The sequence below is a fragment of the Leptosomus discolor genome, chromosome 14, assembly GCF_034619465.1.
Source record: "Leptosomus discolor isolate bLepDis1 chromosome 14, bLepDis1.hap2, whole genome shotgun sequence".
Taxonomy (NCBI): domain Eukaryota; kingdom Metazoa; phylum Chordata; class Aves; order Leptosomiformes; family Leptosomidae; genus Leptosomus; species Leptosomus discolor.
In genome coordinates, this window is record NC_141404.1 from 3,023,107 (window position 1) to 3,050,269 (window position 27,163).

Here is a 27,163-nt window from a genome sequence, read left to right on the forward strand (position 1 = left end):
AAGGTGAACCTGGCGAGCACGGAACTAAGTTTGACTTCAGCAGCTCAGACTGCTGCTGTACTGCAGACTACAAGGTACTGCAGGTCGCAACGGGCAGGTTCTCTGTGTTTCCCAGCAGAAAGTGCTACAAAACAACCCCGTCCCTTCAAAGCTGCCCAAGTGGCAGCTTCCTTGCTGGTGATTGTGTCATTAATTTCCCAGCCTCAACGCGCTAACAAGCCATCCTTGGCCTGCCGTGAACACGCCGTCCCAAGGAACCCGCAGTCTGCTGCCTGGAGGGACGCAAGAATTTAGCAAGTTATTTTGCTTCTTGTTAAGAATGCCCTTGTATGACCCTGGCTGAGGGGAGACTGAACGTGCTGGCCGTGCTCTGCTCCTGACAAATAGCTTGAGGATGCTGCGAGCGTGGTGTCCCGTCACCTCGGTGGCTTCCAGCAGGACAGGCGCCTGGGAGCCCGCGGGGCTATTTCAGGCTCGGTCCCTGCTGGGGAGCTGGTTAGGTGCCATCTTAGAGCTGCCCTTTTCTTCAGCTGTGTTTTCTTTGCAAAGGGAAGACCTCTGCCCAGGTTGTTTTGGCACCGTTGGGGTGGGGAGTAGCACGGGCAAGCGCTGATTGATGTTGAGGAGGGAATCGCCATCCCTGCAGCAAGGAAGGGTGGAGGAGGGCAGCCCGGTGATGGTGCTGTTTAGGTCCACTGTGCAGCCATCTGGGCCACCCCTTTCTAGAGACTAAAGAATTGAAAATTGCATAGTCCTTCCCTTGGTGTCCCTTAGTAATTAGTGTATATGGATTATAATCACGAGGACTGAGGCTTTTAGTGCTCTTTCTCCTGGATAAATGGTTGAGCAAAAGGCACTCTATTGCATAAAGTAATTTAGCCTATGAATGATGGTTCATTAGCAGCCCACAGACTGTCGGTGCCTGTAGTAGGGGATGTGTGGGCTCTTCCTGCATTCGAGTTAACTCTTTCACCCTCTTCTTCAATTGCCAAGGATTGAGTTTGCAGACTGTGGAGCAGAATGTGGCTGTGCCGCAGTGCTACGATGGTCTTCTCCCTTCGGAGCCTCAAATAATGCAACAGCATCCCCAGGAAACTGCCAACTTTTAACATAGTGTCTAATGATGGATGGGGAATAAAGGAAGCTATTATCAGTCAGGAGATGAGTCAGATATGAAAATAACACCTTTTTCTAGACAATATTATTACACTGAGGAAATGAAAAAGACTCATTTTCTTTTGCAAAGAAACAGGCCCTGAACATTAGAAATGTGCATTGCAGAGCCTGGTGCTGTTTGAGGGAGTAGCTCCAGTAAGCGAGTGAACCCCATCCCACCTTTTGTATCTGTACCTGCTGTGCCACGTTTTGGAGCCTGGGTGGTGGGCAGGCATGGCTGTGCTTCCCAGGACAGGAACATCTAAGGCTGTGCCTGAAGAGCAAGATTGTAGCCCAAGGTAATTTGGTGCTGGTGATAGAGGAGGGGAGTGGAAAACTCAGTTCTTGGACTTAAGCTGCACACAGTCTTGTACACTCAAAGAAACCCACACTGATCCTGGAGGGAATCCTGATGCTCAGGGCCATACTGCTGGCATTTTAACGAAATCTGCTGTACGTTACTAACCAGGACTTCAGAAGGAAAAATCATCTGGGGGGGGCAATTTCCAAAGGGAGATAAATATCTCAAGGGAAATAAAACTATTGATCCTACTGACTTTCACTGGTATTTGTTTTCCTAATTCTCTTAAGAGATATCTGCAAGAAAAGTGCTTTGTTTGTATACGAATAGAGCTACGCTGATTTGAGAGTGGTCCTGCTTTGGTTATAGCAGTATCCATGAAGCTCTGCTGGGGTTAGTGTGATGAAAACAGCCCGACCAATGCAAGCCCAAATAGAAGCCTTACAAGCCATACTAGCCCTTCACCTGGATAATCGTGTCTTGCAACAGTGAGCAAGCCCTCTCCTTTGCATAGCTTTAGTTTTTTGGGCCCATGTGTTGGGCAACTGCTCCAGAAATGGGCTGGGATTCTGTGTTTCCAGTAAGACTCACAGGGACTGTCCATGAGGCTTGTCTGCTGCTCCCCTCAGACATTTGTCTGCCTCCGTGGCTCTCCAGAAGGAACACAGGAAGATGTAGCATTTGTGTATCATTAGCACAAATCTCAGAGCGGGAGGAACAGACCAGCCTTTAGCTATTTCCTCTGTTTGACCGTGTTCCTTCTTTTGCCCCGTAGCCGGATGAGTTGACCAACGCCTTGGAGATCAGTAACATCGTCTTCACAAGCATGTTTGCCCTGGAGATGCTCCTGAAACTCCTTGCCTTTGGCCTCTTCGGCTACATCAAGAACCCGTACAACATCTTTGACGGGATCATAGTTGTCATCAGGTCACTGCCGGTTCTTTCTCCACTGTGGCTTTTCTGCCGAGGGCTCAGACCGGTTGGGGAGTGGGATGGGGAAGAGGAATGACGAGCCAGGCCTCATTAGCTATGATGTGCTATAATTGTGCTGGCCTTTTAGATTCCTGTCATTAGAAGGGCTGTCCAAAGTAAATGGACCTGGCAGATGGAGAACAAAGGCTATTTATGCCACACATCTGGCACTGTGGTCAATTTTCCACTGAAGTGCAGAATGACTGGTCCTGGGAAAGGAGTGCTGTGAGTGTCCATATCCTAGCAGCGTGCCCTCCCTCTCCCAAATTAACACACAACTCAGACTGGCATAGGGCAAGCAGGAGGGTAAGAGAGGGCACTGTTCTGCTGTCCTCTCCCAGGAGAACACTATCACAGCCTAAATTGGGGATATCACAGCATGTGGGTGAGAAGCTTGTGCAGCACCTCTCTCTGCTGGGATTCTTTCTAGCAGTGCTGTTCACCCCTCAATCAGTAATTTGAGGCAGAGAAGTCAAGGGTGTAAACAGAAGGTGTAAACCAGGATAGTGCTCTTGGCTTCAGTTGGTCCATCCCTTTGATTCAGAGGAGTGAGGAGCAACAGAAGTCCAGAACAAAGGCCAGTCTGGCCTGATCAAACCAACCCACCCCAACAAGTGTAAATCCCTCTAGATGTTAGCTTAGTACAAAATTGTGATCCACATTTTGTGGCTAGGCTTGTGGCTGGTTGTAGTGATGCAGGCTAGCAGGGAGACACGCTGTGTTGTGAAGAGCCCCAGAAAGTAAGGGAATTAAAGAATCAAGAAACGAGCTGTAAAGGATGTAGGTTGTGCATGAGCACGTGTGTCTGCACAACTGGGAAGTGACGGTGGTTTTCAGAAGCAAGAAAGTAGCAGGCAAATAAACTACCCCTTTAGAGCTTAAATAGTGTGATATAGTTCTTCTCCTTCTGGTGTTCCTGCAGCGTCTGGGAGATCATCGGCCAGTCGGACGGAGGCCTCTCTGTGCTACGAACTTTTCGGTTGCTCCGGGTGCTGAAACTGGTGCGTTTCATGCCTGCCCTCCGTCGCCAGTTGGTGGTCCTGATGAAGACGATGGACAATGTGGCCACCTTCTGCATGCTGCTCATGCTCTTCATCTTTATCTTCAGGTACCAGAGGCTGCAGCTCTTCTTCGATTGATTGGTCAGCTCGCTTAAGTAATGTATAAATTAGAATAACAACACACTGCATTTGCTAGGCTGCCTGCACGATAGAAGTGCTCACAATAGACTGACAAGCAGACACTCAGCAGACTATTTACCTCTTTTCAGTCTCAGTTTTTCACGCAGTACTGTAATTCTGTAGATGAAAGAAGTACACAAACTATTGCTCTGAAGTTCCTGGGAGGCTCGTTTAGCTGTGTCTCAGCAAACTGTCAGTAACTGAACTCTACCAGTGTTATATTTGAGATGGAGGTTGTACAGCCTCCAAGACTTCTGTCTGCTTGACCCTATAATGCTCCTTAGGATCCTGTTCTTGGAAACCAGTTGGATTAGGGAGCTGGTAATATGGTTTGTCATTTTCTAGACAAAGGAGATCCCTGATTTGACTTCAGTGTAGACAATTGTAATGAAATGTGACACAAAAGAACCAAATGGCAGGGTTTGAACAGTGATCATGTCAGTGGTGGGGCAGAGCCCTTCTTCCTGGGAGATACCACTGGCACACGAAACACTGGGGAAGAAAAGTGTCTGAAAAATCACTGCAACCTTCCCTGCAACCATATTTCACGCAATGATGTGTTTCTTCCATCTCATGTTTTTTCCCACTCTAGCATTCTCGGCATGCATCTTTTTGGATGCAAGTTCAGCCTGAAAACTGATACAGGAGACACAGTTCCAGATAGAAAAAATTTTGATTCCTTACTATGGGCCATTGTGACTGTATTTCAGGTAAGCTCTGGATCCTCTGGGAAGTTTTAATGCAGACAACCTGGACAAATTATTTCACTTAAAAAAAACCCACCTCTTCCAGTAGGTGTCGAATTTGGATTGAAATGGCACTGTAGGGCAAAATGATTGTGTTCCTGAGTTAGCTGGTCTCTATAAGCCCTGACAGAGAAGCAGTCTACTCAAAATCTTCACTGTGCATATCTGTTGTCAGTAAAAGTAAAGTCTAAGAAGGCCTGGAAATCCACCCTTATTTTCCTTTCATGTAATTGGTAAGATCAAGACTCACAGTCTGCTGTCCATCCTGCTCCTGTTCTGTAGATCTCTGCCTCCTTCCTTGCCTTCACTGCCCCAAAAATGCACTTGCAAACAATTTCATTTAACTGGGAGTGACAAATACTGTTACAAATCAGAGCTGGAGGTGCTGGCTTTATATGCTGGGAAAGCCTTTACATAAAAGTTGTGTTTCCTCTGCAGACAAGGTACATTATGTGCTTGAAATTACTGGCATATTCCACAATGGAGCAATAAGCTGCTATTTCCAGCACATTCTAAATTTAAAGATTACTTTTTTCTGTTTAAAAGTTGTCTTTAGAGCCCAAGTGCAGCAAGTGGAGCACAATGTAAACAATGTTAAGCTAACTTTCAAAATGCAGAGTAGGTGTTGGCCACAGCATCATTCGAGGTAGAAACCAGTCCAGAGTCTTCACTGTGAAGAACGTAACTTCTTGCAAAGTTTTCCTTCTTACAAAGGAGCAAATCAGCGTGAGTCTCACAGACTCACTTTTCTCTTTTACCAACGTAAACACAGGTTTCTGCATTTATTCTAACGGTCCCTTGGGAAATAGAGTTGGCACAGAGCGAGGGCTCAGTCCTGCTTCCCATGAAGGTTGATGAGTGGCACGATTCAGTGCAGCTGACTGCATTCCTATCCCCAAAGCTACGTTGTTTTTAGGAGGGTTAGAGGCCATTTTCATTGTAAGCATGAATTAATGCAGAGCATGAATCTGTCATCCATTTTTCATAGGCCTCGGGATTTTTGAGCTCCGGGAAAGCTAGGAGAGTGGAAATCCCTGAGGAAGGTCCTTGGAGCAAGGCTTTGCAAAGATGTGTAACTTTTAGCCCAGCTTGTCAGTGCTTTTACCTAATGGAAACCACTTTGCTTCTGAGTTTCTTGAGCCATCCAATGTCATTTATCTCATCAAATATCATGTCCCCTACCCTTTCCTTCATCTCCAGATGCCTTATAAAGAGCAGCCTGAAAGGAGACAACAGCTCTGGCCTCAGGTCTGTTATCTTCTGATGGTTGTCAGAGGAGGCAATACCACCACCAAATAATGGGACTTGTACCAGCTCATCCTTCATGTTACCATATCTAGGATCTGAACTGGTCATCTCTGTGGGCAGTGGTGTGCTAGATCTTCTTGCAGAGAGGAGAGATTTGGCTAGGAGAGAGCTCTCACATGCAAAGATCTAAATAAAGGAATGTTTTGCTGTCTCATCTCATGAGGCCTGCTAATGATTATGCTCAGAAAAGGTCAAAAGGAGAGGAAAAACTGGATGAGTCAGTATTTGAATGCAGCTCCTGTGTGTGAGAGGTGTGGAGTAATTAGAGAGTCTTCCCCTTCACCTCTCTGCAGATCCTCACTCAAGAGGACTGGAACGTGGTCCTGTACAATGGGATGGCGTCTACATCCTCCTGGGCAGCTCTCTACTTTGTGGCCCTGATGACCTTCGGCAATTATGTGCTCTTCAACCTTCTTGTTGCCATTCTGGTAGAAGGCTTCCAGGCAGAGGTAAGAGATCTGAGCAGAGGAAGGGAGAAAACTGAGAAGGACATGTAGGGATGAATCCATGTCCATGCAAACATCTCGTCATGCAAGCAGCCTTAAATTTAAACTCGAGGGGTGTAGATCAGCTGGGTTGGGCATGTGAAGCTCTTGTGAATCTGTCTTTGCAAATAAGGCCCGCTGGACTTGGTATGGGACTTGGGAGACCAATACTTGGGTTGATCTGCTACAGGATCTGTTGTGTGACCTAGAGGAAATAATTTAGGATTAATTTAACTCACCAAATCTCCCAGATGTCCTGTGTTTTGTGTTTCTTCATGGTGGGCCTCAGGCCTTCGTATCTAGCCAGTGCTAGTCATGGGGACCAGGTAGGATGTGAACTGGCTCTCGATCCCGGCGTTTCCTTGTGACTCTGTCCCTTATGTGTTACTTGAGGCTGGTAGCATAGCTGTTCAAAAGCTATGTTGGAAGGTAACAAACATTAAATTTTGAGATGCTTAGGATGATGCAGGACATATGAATGCTAAAGAGATTTTTACCTACACCTGACAACAATGTCTGCGTCAGGTCAATGAGCAGGGAATTTATGATAAACTGCAGGCATCTCATCTCCTCTCACATGGAAAGGATTAGAGAAACTATTTTATTTCTCAAAGTCATATGCCATGTCCTGGTCTGAACTAGGCAGGAACCTTAGCAGCTGTGCAGGCAATCCTCTGCCACATGATCCAGAGCAGTAGGCCACACCAGTGTGAGTGGTGTAAGTGGTATAGTACTGGTGTGAGTGGGGGGCCTCTGCAGCCTCCTAAGTTTTCCTCCCCACTGGCAAGTCCACTCCGGATTTGCTTTCAGCATCCTGAGAGGGTGAAACCAGCCAGCCCCTGCCCTATCCTGCTCTTCTCCGGCTGCCTCTCAGATCACAGCAAGTCCCTGTAGGGGAGATTTTAAGTGAGGATGATCCGTTTCAGTTGTAAATATAATGATGTATGTGCACATATATATTATCTAGAAAAAAAAATACTTTTTTCGAAGCCCTAGTGCAAATGGAAATGATTTTGAGCCTTACCAAAAATCGTCCCGTCCCAGTTAAAGCTAAGAATAGTGGCATTGAAAGGGCTTACGTCACGCTTTGGGATTTTTTAATTATTACTTTTTTATTTCTGCAACCATCAAGAAGAGAGAGTTTGCTTAGTGCTGGATTGGCTTCAGAGACACACAGACTCGGAAAGAAAATGAGAAAATGGCTTCAGTTTTCACCGCCTTAGCTCCCGAGGGAAAGAGGAGAAAGAAATTATTTTTATAGGATTTTTTTTTCATTTTTTCACCAGAAATGGTATTGTACTCTCATTTGCTCTGTTTAGATCATACTTAGATGAACCTTCGCTGACCATGGAATATAATTGAAATGTTCATGGACCAAAAATTCCCTTCTCTCAAGCCAGCACAGCCACATTTATGTCTTTCAAGGATGTCTGCATAGATTTGTTATTAAAACATCCCTCTTAGCTTCCTTGCAGCACTAGCAGAGGAAAAATAATTGGAACAACAGGAGCCAAGCCCCAATTTGGAAAAAAACAACCCTGATCTACATCTCTCAGGGCTGTTTCAAGGATGCTGAGGGTGGTGAGTGCACCTGCACACACGGAGAAGACAGAAGTAGTCCAGCTCATTGCTTTCAAAATCAGCAGCTAAGCACTGCATTAGTGGGCATTTTAATGTCTTGTACAATGTGGTCCACGCCCTGAAGATCCAGCACAGCTGACCAAGAAGAGCAAGAAGGTCTTTTTCAAAGAACAAACCTTTACTCCATGAGCCAGTGACTAGAGCTCATGCTGACACTGTTTATTTCCAAATTTCTGTAGTTTTCTCAGTGTCACCGATCGCATCTCCTAGCTTTGCTGTGGACCTTATAACACCTTTGCCGTATTCCTCTTCTAGTGCAGCCTGTTGGTGGTGGAGGTGGACGTTTTAGCCATCAACCTAGTAAGACCAAAGCAAAGGAATTGCCAGTATTTCTACAGGCTCTGCGATAGCCGCTGTCTTCCAACCCAAAAAGGGTTTTCCTCTAGGAGAGCTGTAGCCGTATTCAGAGTGGTTGTGCTGGACCTCAGTTCTGCAAAGGCTGTAGCAGACTAAAGTCTGTGTGAAAGTAATAGATTTTCTTGAACTGGATGCAGAAGCAACCGATACAGTTGGCCAGATGGTAGCTCGGAGTATTCAGTGGCCAGACATGTCAGATAGCCTCAGATTCTACCAACCAGCAAATCTGGGTGGAAAAAAGAGGACAAGCCAGGAAAACCCAAACAGACGATACCACCAGTGGGACCTGACTGACTGGAAATTCTGCTCAAGCAATCTTGCATTTAGGCACAGAGAGCCCTCGTACAGCAGGTTGCATCCTTTGCTCCCCATTGCTTTAAGGCAGAAGAAAGTTTTCTCCGCTCAGCAACCTGGCAGCTTGCAGGGCTCTTTGTGCAGGGCAGATCCCGTTCCTTACCTGCCCTCTTGCAGGTTGAGTCACCTGCGAATGTGAAGCCAGAAATGGGCAGCCTCATGCAATGCTCCCTGAGTGCCTGATTACAGGCCTAGCCGAGCGGCTGTCGTTTTTCCTGCTCAGGCTTAATGGTTCCTTTTGGAGCTGTTACAGACCATGATTTAAATGTGTGTAAGGAGTAGTTTTCCAAGCTTGTATTATTCACTCAGTGCTGCCTCAGAAAAGGCCAGCAACCACAGGCATGACATTGGCAGGGCACATTTTGCTCTCCACTTCCATTTATTATAAATCCTGACATAAAGCCTATGAGCTCGTCATTTGTCTCATAGTGAGGTACTAACTGTGTTACAGAAAACCGTTCTCAGGGCTGTGTTTCAGCTACCAGGGCTCGATTCAAGTCTTGCACTTATAAATGCCTAACTTAGCTCTGGTTGTAAACCAGAGATGTTTACAGTCTCCTTGAACAACTCCCAGGAAGAAGCATCAGTGGAGCTGGGTTTTCTCTTGTCATCCCCTGGTTCTGTTGGTATGTTGGGAATATGGCAGAAATTCTTGCTTTGACCTCTTTGACTTTGCCCTCTTACAGGGTGATGCTCTTAGCGGTTATAGCAGACACTGGGGTGCACTTCTCCTCCCTTTGCTTAGTTGTTTCTTTCACCGAGATGGAGAGTGACTCCTGGGAGACTTGTGCAGCTAAGAGGGTGCCCATTCGAGCTGCTCTAAACTCTGAACCATCGGGAGCGTTTCAGCAAGGACACTAAAAATTGTGCTGTGAATCACAGTACACAGTCTGAGTTTGATCTCAGGTTCTGATCTGCCTGTGGAGCAAGTTTGGCAGGCGTATCCCTGGAAGCAAATAGGTTTGAATGGCCACAAAACCATTTTTAGTACATTTGTGCGTAGGACAGCAAGCAGCCAGACTTCAAACAGGACCCTAACTGCCTATTTGTGCTTACATTGTTCCCATGTCATTTTGAAATCTACCCTAGAGCTGCTCTGGAAGAGCAGACAAACCTTCCAAAATTATGCAGATCTTTCATCTACTCTGTGCTAGTGCTTCTGCTCCAAAACAGAGCAGATGAATAAGGGAGCTTAAGCCTTTCAGTCATTCTGTCTGTTTGGCTGCACCCATTAGCAATACATCACAGACGAAATTAAGTTCACTGCCACTTCAGCAGCCTGTCTCTAGAAGCCATGGTGAATCGTTCAGGCATCAGTTAAGGAACTGTGCTCCTTTTTCTAGGATCAGCTGCTTTAATCCAACTGTTTGCTACCGATTTGCACAGCTTTTCTGCAGTCTTGATGGATCAAGCCAGAGTCATGCCGACAGTCTGCTGGAACCTCTCTTCAGATGCCCCAGCAGAGAACCTGACAATAGCTGGTCAGTCCCAGGCTTGTACGTTATTTAGGCTGGCTGATCATTTTTGTTAGCAGAGGCAGATATGTATGAAAGGGAAAAATAACTGGACTTCCAGGAGGAAAGCCAGTCTGAAGGTGGTTGGCTGTTCTCTGGCCTGATATGATGCTGTGCTGCCAGGCAAGCTGGCCTCATTCCCTTCTGCCTCAGCTTCGATGTTGCCAAGAGGTTTTCCAATACCATCTCGATTACCAGCCAGCAAGAAGAAAGCAAATCAGGGCTGGGTTTTCAGATCTAAGTCGAGTTTACAGTGCTGTCAAATAAAGAAGAAAAACCCTTCAACATCCTTTGACACTAAAACCTGAGTGCTTTCAGCTCAGATCATGGAGAGTGCAAATATGGAACCCCACAATGCCAGTTTTTCTTAGTCACTCCTCTGATTACAGTTGCACTTTCATGTTCTCCCCTGGGACACACTGTTCAGCGAGGCTGGGCACAGCGTAGGAAACACAATGACATTGCAGGAACAGTAGTCACAATCACAACATCATCCTTCCTGTCCAAGTGTGAAAATGAATCAAAACAAGAAGAGGGTCATTCCCCAGGGCAGCATCGGGGGCAATCTGGCATTCTGCCTTCCTGGTTCTTGAGCCCACACTTAAATTAACCAAGGGGGGCTGAGCTATCTCTGAGCTGCTAAGTGATCCAAATGGCCTTTGTGCTAAAGTTGAAATGAATCAGATCTGTTAAGTATCCTTCTCCTCTCTGCAGGGTGATGCCAATAGGTCAGACACAGATGAGGACAAGACATCAGCCAACTTCGATGATGATTTTGAGAAGCTAAAGGACCTCCGAGCAACAGGTAGGATTTTGCCTCTACGATTTCCTGGGAATCTGGGTGCTACAGCTCTGCTTCCACAGTCGTCTTTTCATAGAAACTTGCAGGGGGAAGTGGAACGCTCCCTTTTATTTGACAGTTAATCTGGTAGCTACGTTAACAGAGCAGCTCTCCAAAAAGTGTTGGGAAAGCTAAATGAGCATTGATACTTCCTTTAAACAGTTGTTTTTCTAGTTTAACTTATACTAGAACATTTAGATCTGTCTCATTGTTTCTTCTGTAGCCTTACCACAAGGAAGGTTTGCTGACAGCAATATTCCCACACTACTTCTCAGCAGCTTTTCAAATCAATCACATTCTCATCTGTTCTTTTTTGGTTTCTCACACAAATGCATTTAGGTGAGGTTTGATTGATGGAAATGTTGCTGTTCATTTGTGTTGCAGGAGGGCCTGGCAAATCGATTTGAGGTAAGGCCACATTGTGCTGGTGTGCTATAAACATGGAATAGTAGGTGACAGACTTCACTCTGTAGAGTTTGGAACCAGACAGGGGACAGGAAGGGATCACATATTTTAACAGAGTGAATAGCATGACGGTAAACAGGAGCCAGGTTAGTTCCTCTGTACTTTGATTCCTGGCTTGGGCTCTTGTTAGGATTAATTTTAATGCTTCTATACCAGGATTTGTTTCAGCTGAGGAAAGGATATTGATTGTGGTGAGCAGATGGAATTCGGCTGAGGAAGGGGCAGAAGTAATTTGTTGGGGAAGCTGAGACAGAGCTGGATCACAGCAAGGTGATGGAGCTTCTCAGGCTGCAGATGAAGCAACAAATTGCAAACACCAAGTGATCATATGAATGTCCACTGCAAATAGTTGGCAAGGAACCCACAGCAGCAACTATGCACCAGTTTTGCGCTATTTGCTGAGCAGCCTCAAATAATAAGAGAGTTCTAGGAGAAAGAAATATTGTCATCTGAGGTAATACAGGAATAGAAAACAGGGCTAAACTTGCCATCAGTCAAAGTCCATGAATAATTGTCTCCATAAGCCTCATAGATGCCAACCGGTGACTAAACAGCATAAGGACATTAACAATTCTATTACAACGCCGTTGGTCTGTAAATAAATACACTGGCAAGAGGAGCGTGTACTGCAGATTAGCAAATTTTGAGCTGGATCTTCCACCTCTCAAAGTGAATGGCAGTGTTCCCACGGACTTCTGTGGCGCAGATCAGGTATTTGTGCACAAGCCAGCAACTAAGCAGATGATACAATAGAAGCACACTGCGTTACAAAAGCAGCCAGTAGGAAAAAAAAAATAGCAGGGGTAATGCACTCACTTGGATTCTCGCTGCAGACTTGTACTTCTTTCCTGCTGGTCGTATCCTTCCACCTCCTTAAGTGTGATTCTGCAATTATTAAACCAGAACCCACTAAGCCCAGTAAAATAGGAGCTAGTTCAACTTTAGTTTTGTTTGCAGTTAGGCTTTTGGGTTTGAGTCCTACAGCACCCCATAGGGCTGGAGGTGTTATGTCTGGTTCGTCTTCAGCGTGACTATGGTTTTTGCAGTCTGTACTTGCCGTACAGCTAAAATAGATGCTTTCTGCAGTTACCACAGAGATGTGCCGCTAGATTTCTCTGTTACAGGAGGTTTACTCTTCTAGATGGGTGGATGTGTAAAAGCAGCTTCCATTTCCTGTCCCCTGAACAGATGACTAAAGACAATGACTAATATTTGCTTAGTTTCCCACAAAGGAACTTAGAGCACATCAGAACTGTATGACAAGAAGAAGAGTTTGACTTCCTAGGGTGAATTTAGCCAGTCCTCAGTGTCCTTTCCCTGGAAACTCTAACTGCAGTCTTTAAATCCCAGGAAAGAGCAACAGAAACTTCCTTTGGAGGACAATGAGTTTCAAGACCAGTCAGGGCTGAAGGCCTCCTAGAGTTGTGACATTTGCCTTTGTGCTGTTCAGCCTGGTGGGGGCGATCTTCTTGCCCACAACATTTCATCTCCGTTTGACACAGTTCCTAGAAGACCCAAGGAGAAAGGTCCATTTTGAAAAGTGATTTCTGTAGCTGAGCATTCACCTCGTGTTATCTCTCCCCTTCTCTCTAGAGATGAAGATGTACTCACTTGCTGTCACCCCAAATGGACACCTGGAGGGCAGGGGAAGCATGCCACCTCCTATAATCATGCGCACTGCTGCCACACCAATGCCCACGCCAAAGTGTTCCCCACACATGGATTCAGTGCACAGTTTCGTGGACTCGAGGAGAGGCAGTAACGCTTCACTAGACCCCTTGAGCTACGATCAGAAGTCCTTGGTAGGTTCCTGTTGCTAACAACTCTCCCTCAAGGGCCTGTGAGCGGCACAGATGATATATATCTGAGTGTGTGCACACACAAGTTGCTGGAAAATAAAAAGGAGGGTGATAGAAGTGAGGAGTATGTGGAAAGGCAGGAGGAGAACGGAGTCAAGAGGGAGAAATGAATGGGTGTGCTATGCTGGGGCAGGACAGCGATGACATAACAGTCAAGGACAGTGAGTGTATGAAGAGGGGAGACAGGGATGTACTGGGATTCAGTGTTTTCCTGCCCGGTATCTGATTGGAAATCCATGCCAAGGCACCTCACTGGAGAGACACAACCTGACACAAGTTGTGAGTTCACACAGTTATTCCAGCAAAGCCCTCTGAGGAGGAGTAGGCATCTTTTGCCAACCACACTGGCCGTTTTGTGGTGTCTTGGAGAAGTCAGGTGTTCCTCTGAGGATGAGGCCCGTTTCCCCCCACAGTGTTTGAGAGTTACATCTTGAATCCACCTTGTGTCAAGGGAAATGAAGTATTTGCCCTTACCAACGCAGCAGCTGAGCTCCAGTTATAGTACAGCAGCCCCATTGGAGGGGAAACGGAGGAAACGAGGTACGAGCTGACCGAGCTGAGGCACAGCTCGTGGAGCAGAGATCTGGCTGGAGCTGACTGTTTTGGCAAGTGATTGCATTTTGCCTGCAACAGAGGAGTGGGAGGGCAGCTCTGTGAAAACAGACAGAGCAGAATTAATAGACAAAGTGGATTGCTGCTGCTGCTGCTTATCTATTCCATTCCTCTGCTCTGTAACTGCAATATCATGTCCAAATCAAGGCAGTGGACCGTGAAGGCACTTCACACAGAGACAGAGCCACTATCCCCTTTGGTAAGCTGCTTAGTCAAGGTAATGCTTTTGAAAAGAAAATAGAGATGACTGTTGTTTGCCTTGGGGTTTCATCGGATTGTGAGTTGCTGGAGAGTTTATGGTTTTGAATCCTTTCTCTGAGAGCACATCAGTGCCACGAGCCAAAGGAAGATGAAGCAGTCAGAGGAGAGCTGGCCAACACTGGGAAGGAGGAGGAAGGCAGTTTGCCTTGTTTTGTGCTGGGAGGAAGCCATGGTGGGAAAAGGAGTTTTCCTACTAGCTTTTGAGCTCTGACCTTAAGTGCTCTCATCCTGGCAGTTACCTGCCAGCCAAAGTGCACTGACACACTGATCAGTGCCCGAAATTTGCTGTAAGAGAAGCATTCATTCCATCTCCTTATGCAGAAAAGTGAAGCAACAGTAATGCAAATGGGGACACCATTTCCAACAGACACTTGGGTGACTCAGGTGCCAGCGGCCTTTGGAAGCCAGAGGAGTTGTGTGCTGAAACCACTTGAACACGAGGAAAGAAAATGCCACTTCAGCAATAGTGTCTTTGGGTTCAATTTTTATGCACAGTTGATGTTGCCAGGGCTGTAGGAAGTTATGAAGCCCAGAGGACTGGTAGCTGTGCTACAGGTGTAGTTCAAGGAGTACCTTCAGTGTGAGCTTAGCTGGGTCCTTGGCTCCCATCTGAAGGCATTGGCATGACAAAATCGGAGCAGTGGGGAGAGCTGGAAGGGGAAGACATATGGCTTGCAACAAGAAGGGTCTTCCAGTCTGGGCAAAATGCCATAGCCTTTGGCTTCCTCCCGCAAACAAACTCTCAAATGTCTTCCTCCTCTCTCAGTCCAGCCTCCGCAGTTCCCCTTGCGCCAACTGGGGCACCAACAGCAACTGGGGAAGCCGACGCTCGAGCTGGAATAGCCTGGGCAGAGCTCCGAGCCTCAAGAAGAAGAACCAGTCAGGAGAAAGAGAGTCCTTGCTCTCCGGGGAGGGAAAAGGCAGCACAGACGATGACTCCGACGACGCCAAGTCCAGCACAGTCAGCAGGCCCTCGTTGCACCGCCGGGCAGAGTCCCTGGACTACCGCAGCTCCCTGGACCTGCCTGAGCTGCTCCAGTTGCCCACGATGCGCCACTCGCTCAGTATCAGCCCTGTGGCCGTTCTGCCTGCCGAGTACCAAGACTGCAACGGCAAGATGGTTCACGTCCCCAGCGAGTTCTTCCTGCGCGTCGACAGCCACAAGGAGGATGCCTTGGACTATGAGGATGACATGGAGGATGTGAGTTTGGGGGAGGCAGATTGGGCACTCGTGCGTTGTGTGGCTTTTCCACTCCGAGAAGGGTGATTAAAAATCAGGTTTTGAAACGTGCTACTGCCTAATGGCTGGTGTAGACAAAATGAATCCGGATCCAAGGGATGGACGTTTACTTCCTAAAAGGTTTTTCTTTAGTAATGGGTTGGGCTGTTATCTTGCAGTGGTCTCTAACGAGGTAAAACTGCGAGGGGTTGTGCATGCATTTGCCTAGTGTTTGGGCTGGTTGGGATTGCCCCCCTGGCCCAGGATACCTCCAAAAATGAGCTGTAGACACAACAGCTAGCTAATGCCTTTGCTTACAAGAGCTGTTTGGAGCTTCAAAGGCTTGAAAGCCTAGAAAGAGTGTTCTCTATTTAACTTTTCGGTTGTTTGAGGTTTTTTTGCTTTTGATACAACTTTGGATCTCTAAATATCTGCCTAGAAAGTCTTGCTTTGTTACGTTCATATCTCACTGTACAGCAGCCCCTTTCTTCCACTGCTTTCCTCCCTGTTTTGTTGGATAAACGTGACAATGTCGGCTACATCTCTGTCCCAAAAGTTATGACTCCCTACAGGCGCTATGAAAAGCCGTGTACTGCCCCCTTTTACAAAAGGACTGTGAAAGTTGAAGAGGCAGAAAAATAAAAGAGGAAGAAAAGGTGTTTCTTCTTTTCTGTCCAGAGTTACTGCTACCGAATTCGTAAAGTCCTGGAGCCCTACAAGCCACAGTGGTGCAAGAGTCATGAAGACTGGTCGCTCTACTTGTTTTCCCCGCAGAATCGGTAAGAAAGCCCAGTGAAATGCCAGCTCACCAGGTTTTTGTGGTAAAGGAATACTACGTTTCTAGCTAGAACGTGCCATTTGAGTGGGAGTCTCTTGCTGGCCCAAACATCTAAAGGGTATTTTTCTCCCCACCATTTCTTCAGGTTCCGAGTAATGTGCCAGAAGGTCATTGCCCACAAAATGTTTGATCACGTGGTGCTGGTCTTCATATTTCTCAACTGCATCACTATAGCACTGGAGCGACCAGACATAGACCCACACAGCACGGTGAGTACCTGAGTCATTTCCTTGATGCAGCGTCCAGATCTTAGTCTTGTCAGGGCAAGACCCTGCAAGATGCAAGATGTTTGTTTTCTAGCGTCTTTAAATAGCTTGCCTCTTTTTGTTGTTCTGTGTTTTACAGGAAAGGATATTCCTAAGTGTTTCTAATTACATCTTCACTGCAATCTTTGTGGCTGAAATGATGGTTAAGGTAATTACGGCTTCAGCCCGTGGCCCATAGTGAGGCCTGGCAAAGAGCAGAACATGACATAGTTATGATCTGGGTGAAGATTTAAATGTCTCTCTTCTCCTGGCTGTAGGTGGTAGCCCTTGGCTTCTTCTCTGGGGAGAACACCTATCTGCAGAGCAGCTGGAATGTCCTGGATGGAGTCCTGGTCTTTGTGTCTATCATTGACATTATTGTCTCCATGGCATCGGCAGGCGGAGCGAAGATCCTGGGTGTCCTTCGTGTTCTGAGACTTCTGCGGACCTTGAGACCTCTCCGGTACGTTCACTGATAGGGTGCCCGAGTCTGATAGATCAAGGAGTTTGAAAAAATGCACGTATCTGTCAAGGCCTTGCTTAGTAACACAAAAAGCTGAAACACAGTATGGGTAGAATCACCTTTGGGGAGCTCTTATCTAGTGAAATTGTTTGAAAACAGTGAAATTAGTTATAATATAATTCACCTTCGACAGCGTGGAAAAGAGCAGATGGAGTTTGGAGTGAGAGGTGTTATCATACTCAGGCAGTTAGTGCAGTGAATGCCTCCTCCACACTGCATTTCTATCACTGATCTTTACAAATCAGTCTGGCTCCTTGGTAAACTGCACAACCTCACAGTCATTCCCAAGCAAAGAGGTCGCATTGGCTGGGAGAAAATTTGCAATTGAACAGGTGCTGACAATAATTTGATAAGCTCCAGCATCTATACCTCCTCTCCCGTGCCTGCATAGCGAACATTACTGCAAAACAATTTAGCTCTCGGCTAGAAGAGGAAGGGGAGATGCTTTCAGTATTGGAGAAAAAGAATAAAGAGAATTTGTATTTTGTTTACAATTATGCAATAACAAAGAGTGTTAATGCTTGGGGGATTTTTATCAGCTCACAGCTCCTGTTCTATTTCCATCCTGCTTGGCAAGAAATACAGGCCTTTTTTCCTGAAATTTCGGGGGAAATAAGATAGGCACCTCCTGAGACCCGTAGGCTCTCTGATGAAAAGCTGCTTGCTTATGAGAGTAGTAAGAAGACACAATCTTGTTTAGGCCCGTGACCACAAGAACAAACAGCTATTTGTTTGCTGCTCTGTATTTCCATAGTGACAAGTATCTTTGTGTTTCTGTCTCCACTCTTGCTCCCACACTCGCTTCTGCTGGTGGCATCAGGGTCCCCCTGTAGTGCTGGCTCACCAGGAGCCACTCGGGGTTACCCTGGACAAGCCTTGGCCTGGCAGCAACTCAGGGCACCTGTCTTAACACATAACTAGGAACAGAAATCAGGGCATAGGCAGTTCAGAAGTAAATGTAAGGGGGAAAAAGGGAATTGGTCTTGGAGAATAACTAGGCCAGATCCTATTAATAGAGAGGAATTCGTCACCTCTCACGACGGCTTCGCTTATCACAGCCTCTTCTAGGATTCCTCCAGGGACCATTTCTAACACTTTGTAGGTGCAGTTCAGACTGCCACGTTATTTGCTGCCAAACGAGACCCTGTTGAAGTGCTTTGTCCCTGCAGCATACAATTCTCCTCTTTTCTCTGTGTTTGGCAGGCATGAAAGCATCATTAGCCGGGCAAGCTCAAGCTACCTGCAAGGACTCATACGCTCTCTCCTCTACAGGCCCCTCCTAAAAAAAGCTTTGATGTTCTTCAGTCAAAACACCCACCTTCCCAGAAAAGCTTGCTTGGGCTAGTTACACTTATGTGTGCAAACACATTTTTCAGACACCCGTGGGAGAGCCGCTCTCCAGGCACTCGTACAGGAAAGGAAAACCTTGCTCTCCATAATACCCAAAAGCTGCTTCAGGCCGTGCTCGAGCATGCCTGGCCTCTCACGGCCTCGCAGCAAGCGAGCAAGCTGCTCTTTAATGGGATGACCCTTTGGCTGTGGAGCTGTTGATCACAAGTTCCTGTTAGCTACAAGTCAGTTCAGGAACTAATTAGGACACAAATTGAAATGACTTGGTTTGAAAAGTTGTCGTGGGGCCCGGGCCAGTAGGCCAGGTGAGCACTTATGCCTGTGGAAAGAGGACAAGACGTGCTCTCTAGTGCCACTGTGTAGCTGTTGGCGTATGTTGTGTTAGGAATCAGGCTCCTGCCTGGCGTGTGCCCCTCTGCTTGGATCAGAGAGCCCTCAGACGGGATCAGCACTCTGGACTGAGGTACAAATAGCCCTGTAGTGGGAACCTCTGTGATATTCTGCCCATAGAGAGTGTTCCCTCCTCACCAGTAAGCGATTGCCCAACACCCTGCTGACAGGGTGTGTTACACTTTTTTAATTCAATCTAATATGACTGTGAATGTTCTGGTTGTCCAGATAAGTCACTAATCATCTCTGAATGCTGCCTGCAGGTAGAGGAAGGTTCTGTTAGCTTTACTGCAGCCCAAGCAGAAGAGGAAAAGCAACCGTATAATAACAGGGCATGCCTCAAAATTAAAAGCTTTATTGTTTTGCCATTTTTTCCAGAGTCATCAGCAGAGCCCCAGGTCTGAAGCTGGTGGTAGAAACCTTGATCTCCTCCTTGAGGCCTATTGGGAATATTGTTCTCATCTGCTGTGCTTTCTTCATTATCTTTGGAATTTTAGGGGTCCAGGTACAGTATTTCCTTCACCATGGCCATCTGTAAGTGACTGCTGCAAAAGAGAAGTTGTTTTTCTCACCACCTGGGGTTAAGGTGGAAGTAAGGAGCTTAAATCTCTCCAAAAGAAGATTTCAGTTAGGTGTTAGGAAAGAAGAGCCAGTCTCTGGAAGAAATGCCTCAGGGTAGAGTTGGCAACTGCTCATTGAAACATCCTCAGAATTAGAAGAGCGGACTTCCCTGATGAACAGCAGAGCACCAGCTGAGCCTGTCCAAGGGTAGGGGAAGGAAAAGACAAATTCCCAAGATCCCTCCTGGCTCTGTGTGCTAGGAAGTATCTACTATCTCTTCCCCAGAGGGGAGATTGTCATCCTCCCAACAAGACAGGGCAGGCCTGCAGGGTCACCTTCCTTCTGTGTCTGGGGCAACACACAGCAATGTCTCAGGGCCTGAAGTTTCACCAGAGGTGTTTTCCTGCCATGTGTGTTAAGACAGGGATCTGAGCTGGCAGGAAAGGAAAAGAATTTGAACTTGGCAAACAACTCTACTAGGGGAAAGAAAGATAAATCAGGGGACAGAGTTTTCACAGTTCCTTCTTTTTTTGTCTTTTTTTTTCCTTTCTTTTTTTGTTGCTTCTCAAATACAGCTTTTTAAAGGCAAGTTCTACTACTGTGATGGTCCTGATGTCAAAAACATCACTACCAAGACTGATTGCGCTAACGCACGCTACAAATGGGTTCGGCGGAAGTACAATTTTGACAATTTGGGACAGGTAATGTCCTCATTGCAGGGATTTTCTGTACTAGTTTTTAATGGATGAGCACTTAAAATGCATTCCTTGAGGAGGCTGCGGAACCTCCATCACAGATGAATGCCTGCATCATTCTTGGAAACTTCCGATCAGAAGCAACCCTAACTGGGTAAAAATAGATCAGGTCACCTCTTGATCTCTTGCAGCCAGACTTCCTAGAGTTATACAATTCCTTATTTATAGGAAAGTGTTGTCTTAAAGCCACTGCTTTTGCATGCAGTCCCTCATGTAAAGACCTCAACTGTTGCTTTTAGTCTCTTGACTTCTAGCTGTTATGTTTGCAAATGAAAAAAATAAGGTGCTTTGTACTGGCTGAAAACCCCATGACATTGGACTAGCCTGACATTGATTGTTAATCATGCTTTGGTGATCAGAAAGCCTGATGTGTCTGAGCGAAAGTCAGCCTGTATGTGAGGGAAAAGGAGCATTAACGTCCACAGTTGGCTCACTTTTAAGCCAGATACAGAAAGAGGTAAAAGCAAGCTACGGTATGTTTCATTTCTCCACCAGCTCCAGGCTAGATGATGTGTTATGAGCTGTGGATTGGTTTTGCTGAGCATTGTCTGTTGTTAGTGTCTATTCTGAGGACCACAATGCAAGGCCAATCTTTTCAGTTTGTTTGTTTGTCCTCTTATAGGCCCTCATGTCCTTGTTTGTCCTCTCCTCCAAAGACGGCTGGGTGAACATCATGTACGATGGTTTGGATGCCGTGGGTATTGACCAACAGGTAAATGTACTGCAGAGTCCAGATGTGTTGCTCTCGGAAGTCTCATGTGTGGTTGACTCTGGTGTTTTTGAAGTCCCGGGAAGGAGCAGAGCTATAGAACCATCTCGAGGTCCTGACTGCCCATTGGGCTGCCAAGGTTTTCCATTCTCCACTGAGCAGCTTTTACAGTGGCTGTGCCCCGTGTAGTACACAAACAAGCACTGATGGGGTTTTTGGTTAGAACAATGGTACTTGAGGAGGGCCACACGTGCCATTGCACTGCGGCTTCAGGGAAGGCATGATGAATAAGAGCAAACTCACACAAGGTGGGAAACAAACAGGAATGCTGTAAAAGAGACATTGTTAGGTTTGTGTGTTCTGTGGCATTTGCAAAGTCAAGAGTCTTAGATGAGTAGTACCCTATTGTTGCTACAGTAATGCTTGGTACTTAATTTTTCCCTGCTTCTGAAGATCTCATAACAATTGAGAAACATAAACCACGAGCCCACATCTCAGGAAAAAAAAAAAAGCTGGAGCCTATCTTTAACTAAAACGATCTCGCAGGTGGGGTGATGCACATCCACTGAGATTTATCTTAAGCTGTATGAAATAAATGCCAAAATAATTAAATCCTGTAAGCCAACTTAGGGAGGCTAGGACGGGTTTTACAACAAAAGTAAAAACTCTAGTCAGTGAGAAAGTGTATGAGAGGAAACTGTTTTGGGAAAAATCTCCTTACTCCTCCCAGCCTTCCCCCCCAAAAGTGTCCTATGCTGACTTGTTGCTACAGAGTCCCCAGTATCCTGACTTATACACATCTTGTCTATGCTGCTTCTCTTTCTCGTTTTTTAATTCCCCACCTCACCAGCCCATCCAGAACCATAACCCTTGGATGCTTCTCTACTTCATCTCCTTCCTGCTCATCGTCAGCTTCTTCGTGCTCAACATGTTTGTGGGGGTGGTGGTGGAGAACTTTCACAAGTGCCGGCAGCACCAGGAGGCAGAGGAGGCCCGGCGTCGGGAGGAGAAGCGGCTGAGACGCTTGGAGAAAAAGCGCAGGAGTAAGGAGATATACCTGTCTGGTCGGTAGACTGTGTTACAAACCAAAATCTTTCTGAGCCCTGCCTGCTCCCAAAGCAAGACTTTCATTTTCCTTTGGTTTTGTTCCCATGGGATTCAAGAGGCTGTTTTGCTTCGTTACCTCTTTGGCGGTACCTTAAGTCTTGGGTTGCCAACACCTCGGAATTGTCCTCTACAAGCCTGATGTAAAGCATTACCTGTTTACTCGGCTGAGGAGAAAATCCTCCTCCAAGCAGAGTCCCCTATCACGCTCTGCAAGGCAAAGGTGTCCCGAGCACCGAGCGGGAGCTCAGGGTGTGACTGAGGGATGCAGTGAGTAGACAGCTGCAATGCTTACTGTGTGTGTGAAGGGCGGTCCCGAGGGTAGCCCTGTGGCTTAACGTGCCGCTTGCATCCGATGATGGTGGTGGTTTGATTTATTAATTCTTTTCTTAGACAAAATAATTGTGATGCTTTTTTGGGTCCTAGCGCATGGCCCCGCATGCCACAAACATGCTGCATGAGGGCATGAACAAACCGAAAGCCCTGGGGAGAGGAATGGAGCCCCAAGATGGGGCTGTCCAGAAAAATTCTTCTCTGGAAGATGTCCATTACAAGAGATGCTTGCCCCATCATGGACTGGGAGAGCCCTTCACGGCTGAGCACTCTGCTGGGACTCAGTTTGTCCTTGCAAACAGTCTACATGGAAATACTGGCCAGATGCAGGGCCATTAGAGTGCAACAGAAGGCCTTTAGCTGAAATCTGCTTCTTAGTGCATCTAGTAGGGACCATCAAACCAGACCAGAAAAACACGTGAGCTTGTGCTCTTTTCCTGACCCAAACCTTCCCAGGGGTTCGCCTGTATTAATTCTCACCTCCACTGCTCCTTGGCAGGCTCCACAAGGGACAAGCTGCCTATAGCATCTGCTGGGTATTCCCAGGGAAACTGCCGGGGAACCAGCCACACCGACTTCCCCGCTGGTTTTAGTGGACAGGTTCAGCCTGCATTAGAGGCTGGCACGCGTTTTTCAGAAGGAAGTGAGGGAACATGGCTTGGCCACTGTGATCAAAGATGAGCTTAGTCAGGGATAAGGCTTGAGTGCTTCTGGACCCGCTTGCTGCAGCAGCCCTGTGGCTCTTTGCCTAGCGCTGTGCTGCCCTGTGTAATCTTCTGTGTGGACCTAATATCTTATTGTGACAAATGGCTAGTTGTCTCCCAAACATCAAACCGCAGGTATCCATTTTCAGCTGAGAAACTGCAGTTAGATTGAATAGTCTTTTGCCTGTCTCTGAGGATGTAGCAGTCAGAGGCTTTGCTAGTTGAAACCCCAGCCAATTTCCTCACTCGAGTCAGAAGGCAGGCAGCTGTATCCCTCGCAGCTCCTCTCCTGCTCTTTATTAGAGCCATGGGAGACCTCAGCACTGAAATGTCTGCACCATGGTCTCCACAGGGCCTTAATGACAGACTGACCTGACACCACAGTGAAGGCCAAGCCTATTTCATTTTAGCTAGTTGTGAGTTAAGTAGCTGGTGAAAATGAAATCTAGATCAAACTAGCCAGCCGCAAACAGACATTGGATCTCTTCAGAGATTTAGAAGAGTTAAAGTGCAATTTCATTTCCCTTTTCCCATTTCGGTTTTTGAGTTTGAGGTTCCAGCTAGGATTAGAAGTGGAAATCCTGAAGGCAGCATTTCCACCACAATAAGAGAAATCAGTTTCAGGCTCTCAAGGGTCTTCCTGCTTGTGCAGTATTTCTACCCCAATGTGCTGACCCAAGAAGACATTAAGATAAACTCCAAGATATGCCAGGAAAAAAAAAAAAGCTTATTTACAGAGAACATTAAGCATCCTTACAGAAAATAGACTGGGGCACAGGTAAGGAGGGACAGCTTGACCACAGCCAGTTGCTGTTCCTGATTAGCAAGTAAATCTTATCACAAGCCTGTCTGTGGCTCGCTGCTTAGATACCGAAAGGAGCCAGTCCCCGTCCGAGTGATGGACACCGTTACGTTGCCCCTCTTTGTCCAGCGATCTCAAAGGATAGAGTCAAGGAGATATTTCAAACCGCAGACCCAGGCATTGAACAGATGTGCGTTGTAACTTTTCACTGAGAGCGTGCAGGGAGGAGGACAGCTTCCTGGAAGGCAGTCAAGTCCAATATAGCAGCTGAGAGGGTAAGCGTTCGGCCATGTGCTGGGCTTCCAGGAGGTTACCTCAGATCGTCTGGCTCTGAGGTCTCCTACCTGCCTCTGTTCAGCGTGGACAGCTTGGCATCCAAATTTGAGTGGTTAACAAGGTGAACTCAAATATCTGATACGCATTTTGGAAGATTATTGTTTACATTTTCATTGATTTTTTTCTTAATTTGAATGTGAGGAATTTTCACCTCCTGAGTAATTTAGAAGAGGATGGATTTGGTGAAAAAACGTGGCAGACTCAGAAAGATGTGAGCTGTGGTTGGTGCCGTGCGTGGCAGAGTCTCTGTGGGAGAGTGTCTGTGTGCACATGCAGGCATGGGATGCTGCGTGGTGACGGTGGGCTGGCCAGCTTTCTACGTGCCCCAGCACTATGTGTCTCATCCACACGGAGGAGCGGGTGAGAGGCCAGTCATCACGGGGCAGGATGGGCACAGGAGACCAGTGATTCTGTGGAGGAGCGAGGAGCCTGCGTTGAGAAGCCTGGCAGAGACCCCTGCTTCTACTTCAGTTGCCATTTCTAGCATTTGGCCTGAAGAGACCGTAAGGGGAGGAAGAATTAGGGCTGCTAATAAGAGTAAAATCCAGCACAGCTGACAGCTGTACTGTCTGAGCAACACCCGTCCATCTGGACTCACCCTGCCTGCCTGGCATCTTGTCTTTGTGTCCTGTCTCCTGTCTGTAATGTCCTCTGTGTGTAGCAGCCCTGTGTGTGTTTATTGAGGTCTTTGGGCATCTGTAGGTACCTACGCACACAGAAACGCACCAGTGAGCCACAGTAGGTTTGGGCTCAGGCCTGGAGATGGGTTAAGCCTCACCAGCGCCTGGATGGTCCCATCCAAGGAGGCCCTGGGTACGAATCCCCGGCTCTGCAGGCTGGGTCCAGGCTTTGGATCCCGTGTGCAGAGCTATGAGCCCGGCAGAGGGATTGCTCCGTGGAGGACACGGCCCTGCAGCAGGACACGGCTCCTTCATCAGACCCCATGCAGGTGGGATGGGGAATCACCACGTGTCTGTTTTGGGGGTACTTTTCAGTCCTTTTGGGAGCCTGGCAGGAAGACCCCCCTCAGCCCACATCTCTGCTGTCAAACACCACCTCGCACCTTTCCAAAAACTTTCTTGTTTCCCATCTAAGGGCCACTTTCATGAAGGGATTGGGACAGGGTGACACCCCACGCCCCTTGTCAGCATGCCTGTGACGAGCATCGCTTGAGTCACAGGCAAAGGAGCTCACGGACCCCACACATCAGCCAGGCACTGTGACAGCAGGGCCCAGCCTTCGTGACTGGGCTGCAGTAAACAGCAGAGCCCAGGGCCAGCACTGAGGGAAGGCATTGGGTTTGCCAGTTAACTCTGCTCCCATGAGGAAAGCGGGCAGGGGGTTGAACACACCGTAGAAAGGCATTTAATGTAGCTTTAAAGGCAGAACTGTGCAGTGTACTTTTTCATGTGAAGGTAAAAATTCAAGATAAACTAGAATATTTTTCTGACGCAGTCCCTACCTCCATCCCCTATATCTACTATGTGAAAAAGTGTAGTGTAATTTAATAATCCTGCAGTTCCTAACCTTTTAATGAGGTTCTCAGAAGACACAGAACGAAACCAGCCTCCCCAGATTAAAGTTTTTGATTAAAACCACATGGATCAGCTTCATCTCCTCTGTGTTCAGGAGATGGGGCCAAATCCAACCCGCCTGTATCTGCGGTGAAGCCAGCAGCCGCCAGCCCGCTGAGCAGAGCACAATGTCAGGTCAAACACAGGCAGTGCTCTGGGCTTCAAAGGCTGCAAGCGGGGTCTGGGTGACGCTGTGTGCCGAAAGCAGTGCTGGAAATGCCTGACACAGCCCGGGGAAGGCCCTAGGTGGGGAGCAGAGAGTGCCTTTCAGTAGTGTCACCAAGTCAGTGGTCCCTGGGAAGACCCCAAAAACTGAGAACTCGGAACAGGCAAATGCTTTTTCCCGATTTCCACTCTGTACGAGAGGAGCTTGGCCACAGGCATGTTTGTCTGAGGCATTTCCCAACACAAAGCTGAGCGTCTGGGCATTGTAGAAGGAAGAAGTCGGTTTTGTTTTAAGACCCAGCAGAGAAGCCTTTCAAAGCAGTGACTGTAAGCCTTTCTCTCTAGGGATGAGCAATTGTGGGCAGCACACAGTGGTATTTAAATTAGTCCATCCTCTCAGTGCCACAACCATCTCTGTATCCAGCAGAAACATTTGAGCTGTAACTAAGATTTTGGGTACTGCATATCTGAGCGTTTAGTAGTTCCAACTAGGGAATTATCAAACCATCTTGCTTATTTTTCCAGGCAGCTGCAGGTATAGAGATACTCTGTGCCAAGCATGCACATAAACCCATCAGGGCTTTCTAATGTTTCATGCAGAGGAGAATAATGGAGGAGCTGTAGCTAGCAATTGTAATGCCAACCTAAATGCTTTTAAGCTAGGAGACAGTGCTTCATTACTTTTCATGTCAGCAGAATCACAAGCAAAGAAGTTTAAATACTCTGCAGAGAGGTGAGATCCAAGCATTAGCCAACATCTAGAAGTGGGGGCGAGGAAAGACTGTGGTTTTCCTTTTACATATGTTTGATGGTTTCTCCTTTCCTTCCTGCGTTTCCACCAATTCCAACCGTCAGCTGCAGCTGAAGGGGTTCTTGTCTGTGTTTGATATAAGTCTGCTAGTTGGCTGATTGGAGTCTCATCCCAGAAACCATTTCCCTGGAGAAACCAGGCACAGGTTGTGTTTTGCCTACTGTCATTAATGATGCATTAGATCTCCCCCGTTTGCTGTGCCCACAACCCCGTGGCCCACTGTTCTCCTCATACAGGTTCTCCTGCAGACCCCACGTCTCTGGTTGAGCAGGCTCTAGCAGTAGGTGTGTGCAGTGAACACTGACACCAAAACTGGGGAAAATAACATCGTATATTCTCACTAAGAGGTAAAAATATCTGTCTGAACTGAGAGGAGGCCAGAGCCGCTTGTGGTGCTATTGGCTGAGGTAAAATTCCTATTCCTGAAGGGACCAGGAATGAGCAGTGACCCAGCAGAGCTGGGGGGGCCTCGGAGCTCTGAAACGCACCCTTCCTTCTGCTCAGAGGTGCTCAGAGCTGCAGTGAAGCGGTGTGGCTGATTCCTCGCTGCTTTCACCCTGCTGCAACCCCTCTTGCCTTCGTGGGGTTGTCCTGACCCAACAGCCGCATCGCTGAGAGCAGAAGCTGGCCTGTCCTTCCTGCACACCCCTGCTCGCTGCCGTTGGCCTCGCACGAGCGGTATCTCCTCTAAT

General features: G+C 47.2%; 1 protein-coding gene across 4 annotated transcripts in view; it reads left to right on the plus strand.

The window, feature by feature from the left end:
* The window catches only part of CACNA1H (calcium voltage-gated channel subunit alpha1 H), a 253,956-nt gene that overhangs the window by 196,698 nt on the left and 30,095 nt on the right, over positions 1-27,163 (plus strand). For 3 of the 4 annotated variants that reach the window (XM_086472865.1, XM_086472866.1, XM_086472867.1), the window contains 15 exons: positions 2,232-2,383; positions 3,351-3,536; positions 4,202-4,319; positions 5,957-6,112; positions 10,729-10,819; positions 12,914-13,122; positions 14,819-15,253; positions 15,950-16,050; positions 16,195-16,318; positions 16,455-16,523; positions 16,633-16,817; positions 18,996-19,122; positions 19,754-19,879; positions 20,556-20,645; positions 21,493-21,685. In XM_086472865.1, the coding sequence (XP_086328991.1) occupies positions 2,232-2,383; positions 3,351-3,536; positions 4,202-4,319; positions 5,957-6,112; positions 10,729-10,819; positions 12,914-13,122; positions 14,819-15,253; positions 15,950-16,050; positions 16,195-16,318; positions 16,455-16,523; positions 16,633-16,817; positions 18,996-19,122; positions 19,754-19,879; positions 20,556-20,645; positions 21,493-21,685 (2,362 nt within the window). Of the gene's footprint in view, positions 1-2,231; positions 2,384-3,350; positions 3,537-4,201; positions 4,320-5,956; positions 6,113-10,728; positions 10,820-12,913; positions 13,123-14,818; positions 15,254-15,949; positions 16,051-16,194; positions 16,319-16,454; positions 16,524-16,632; positions 16,818-18,995; positions 19,123-19,753; positions 19,880-20,555; positions 20,646-21,492; positions 21,707-27,163 lie in introns of all 4 variants that reach the window. The other variant, XM_086472863.1, reaches the window with a different exon arrangement.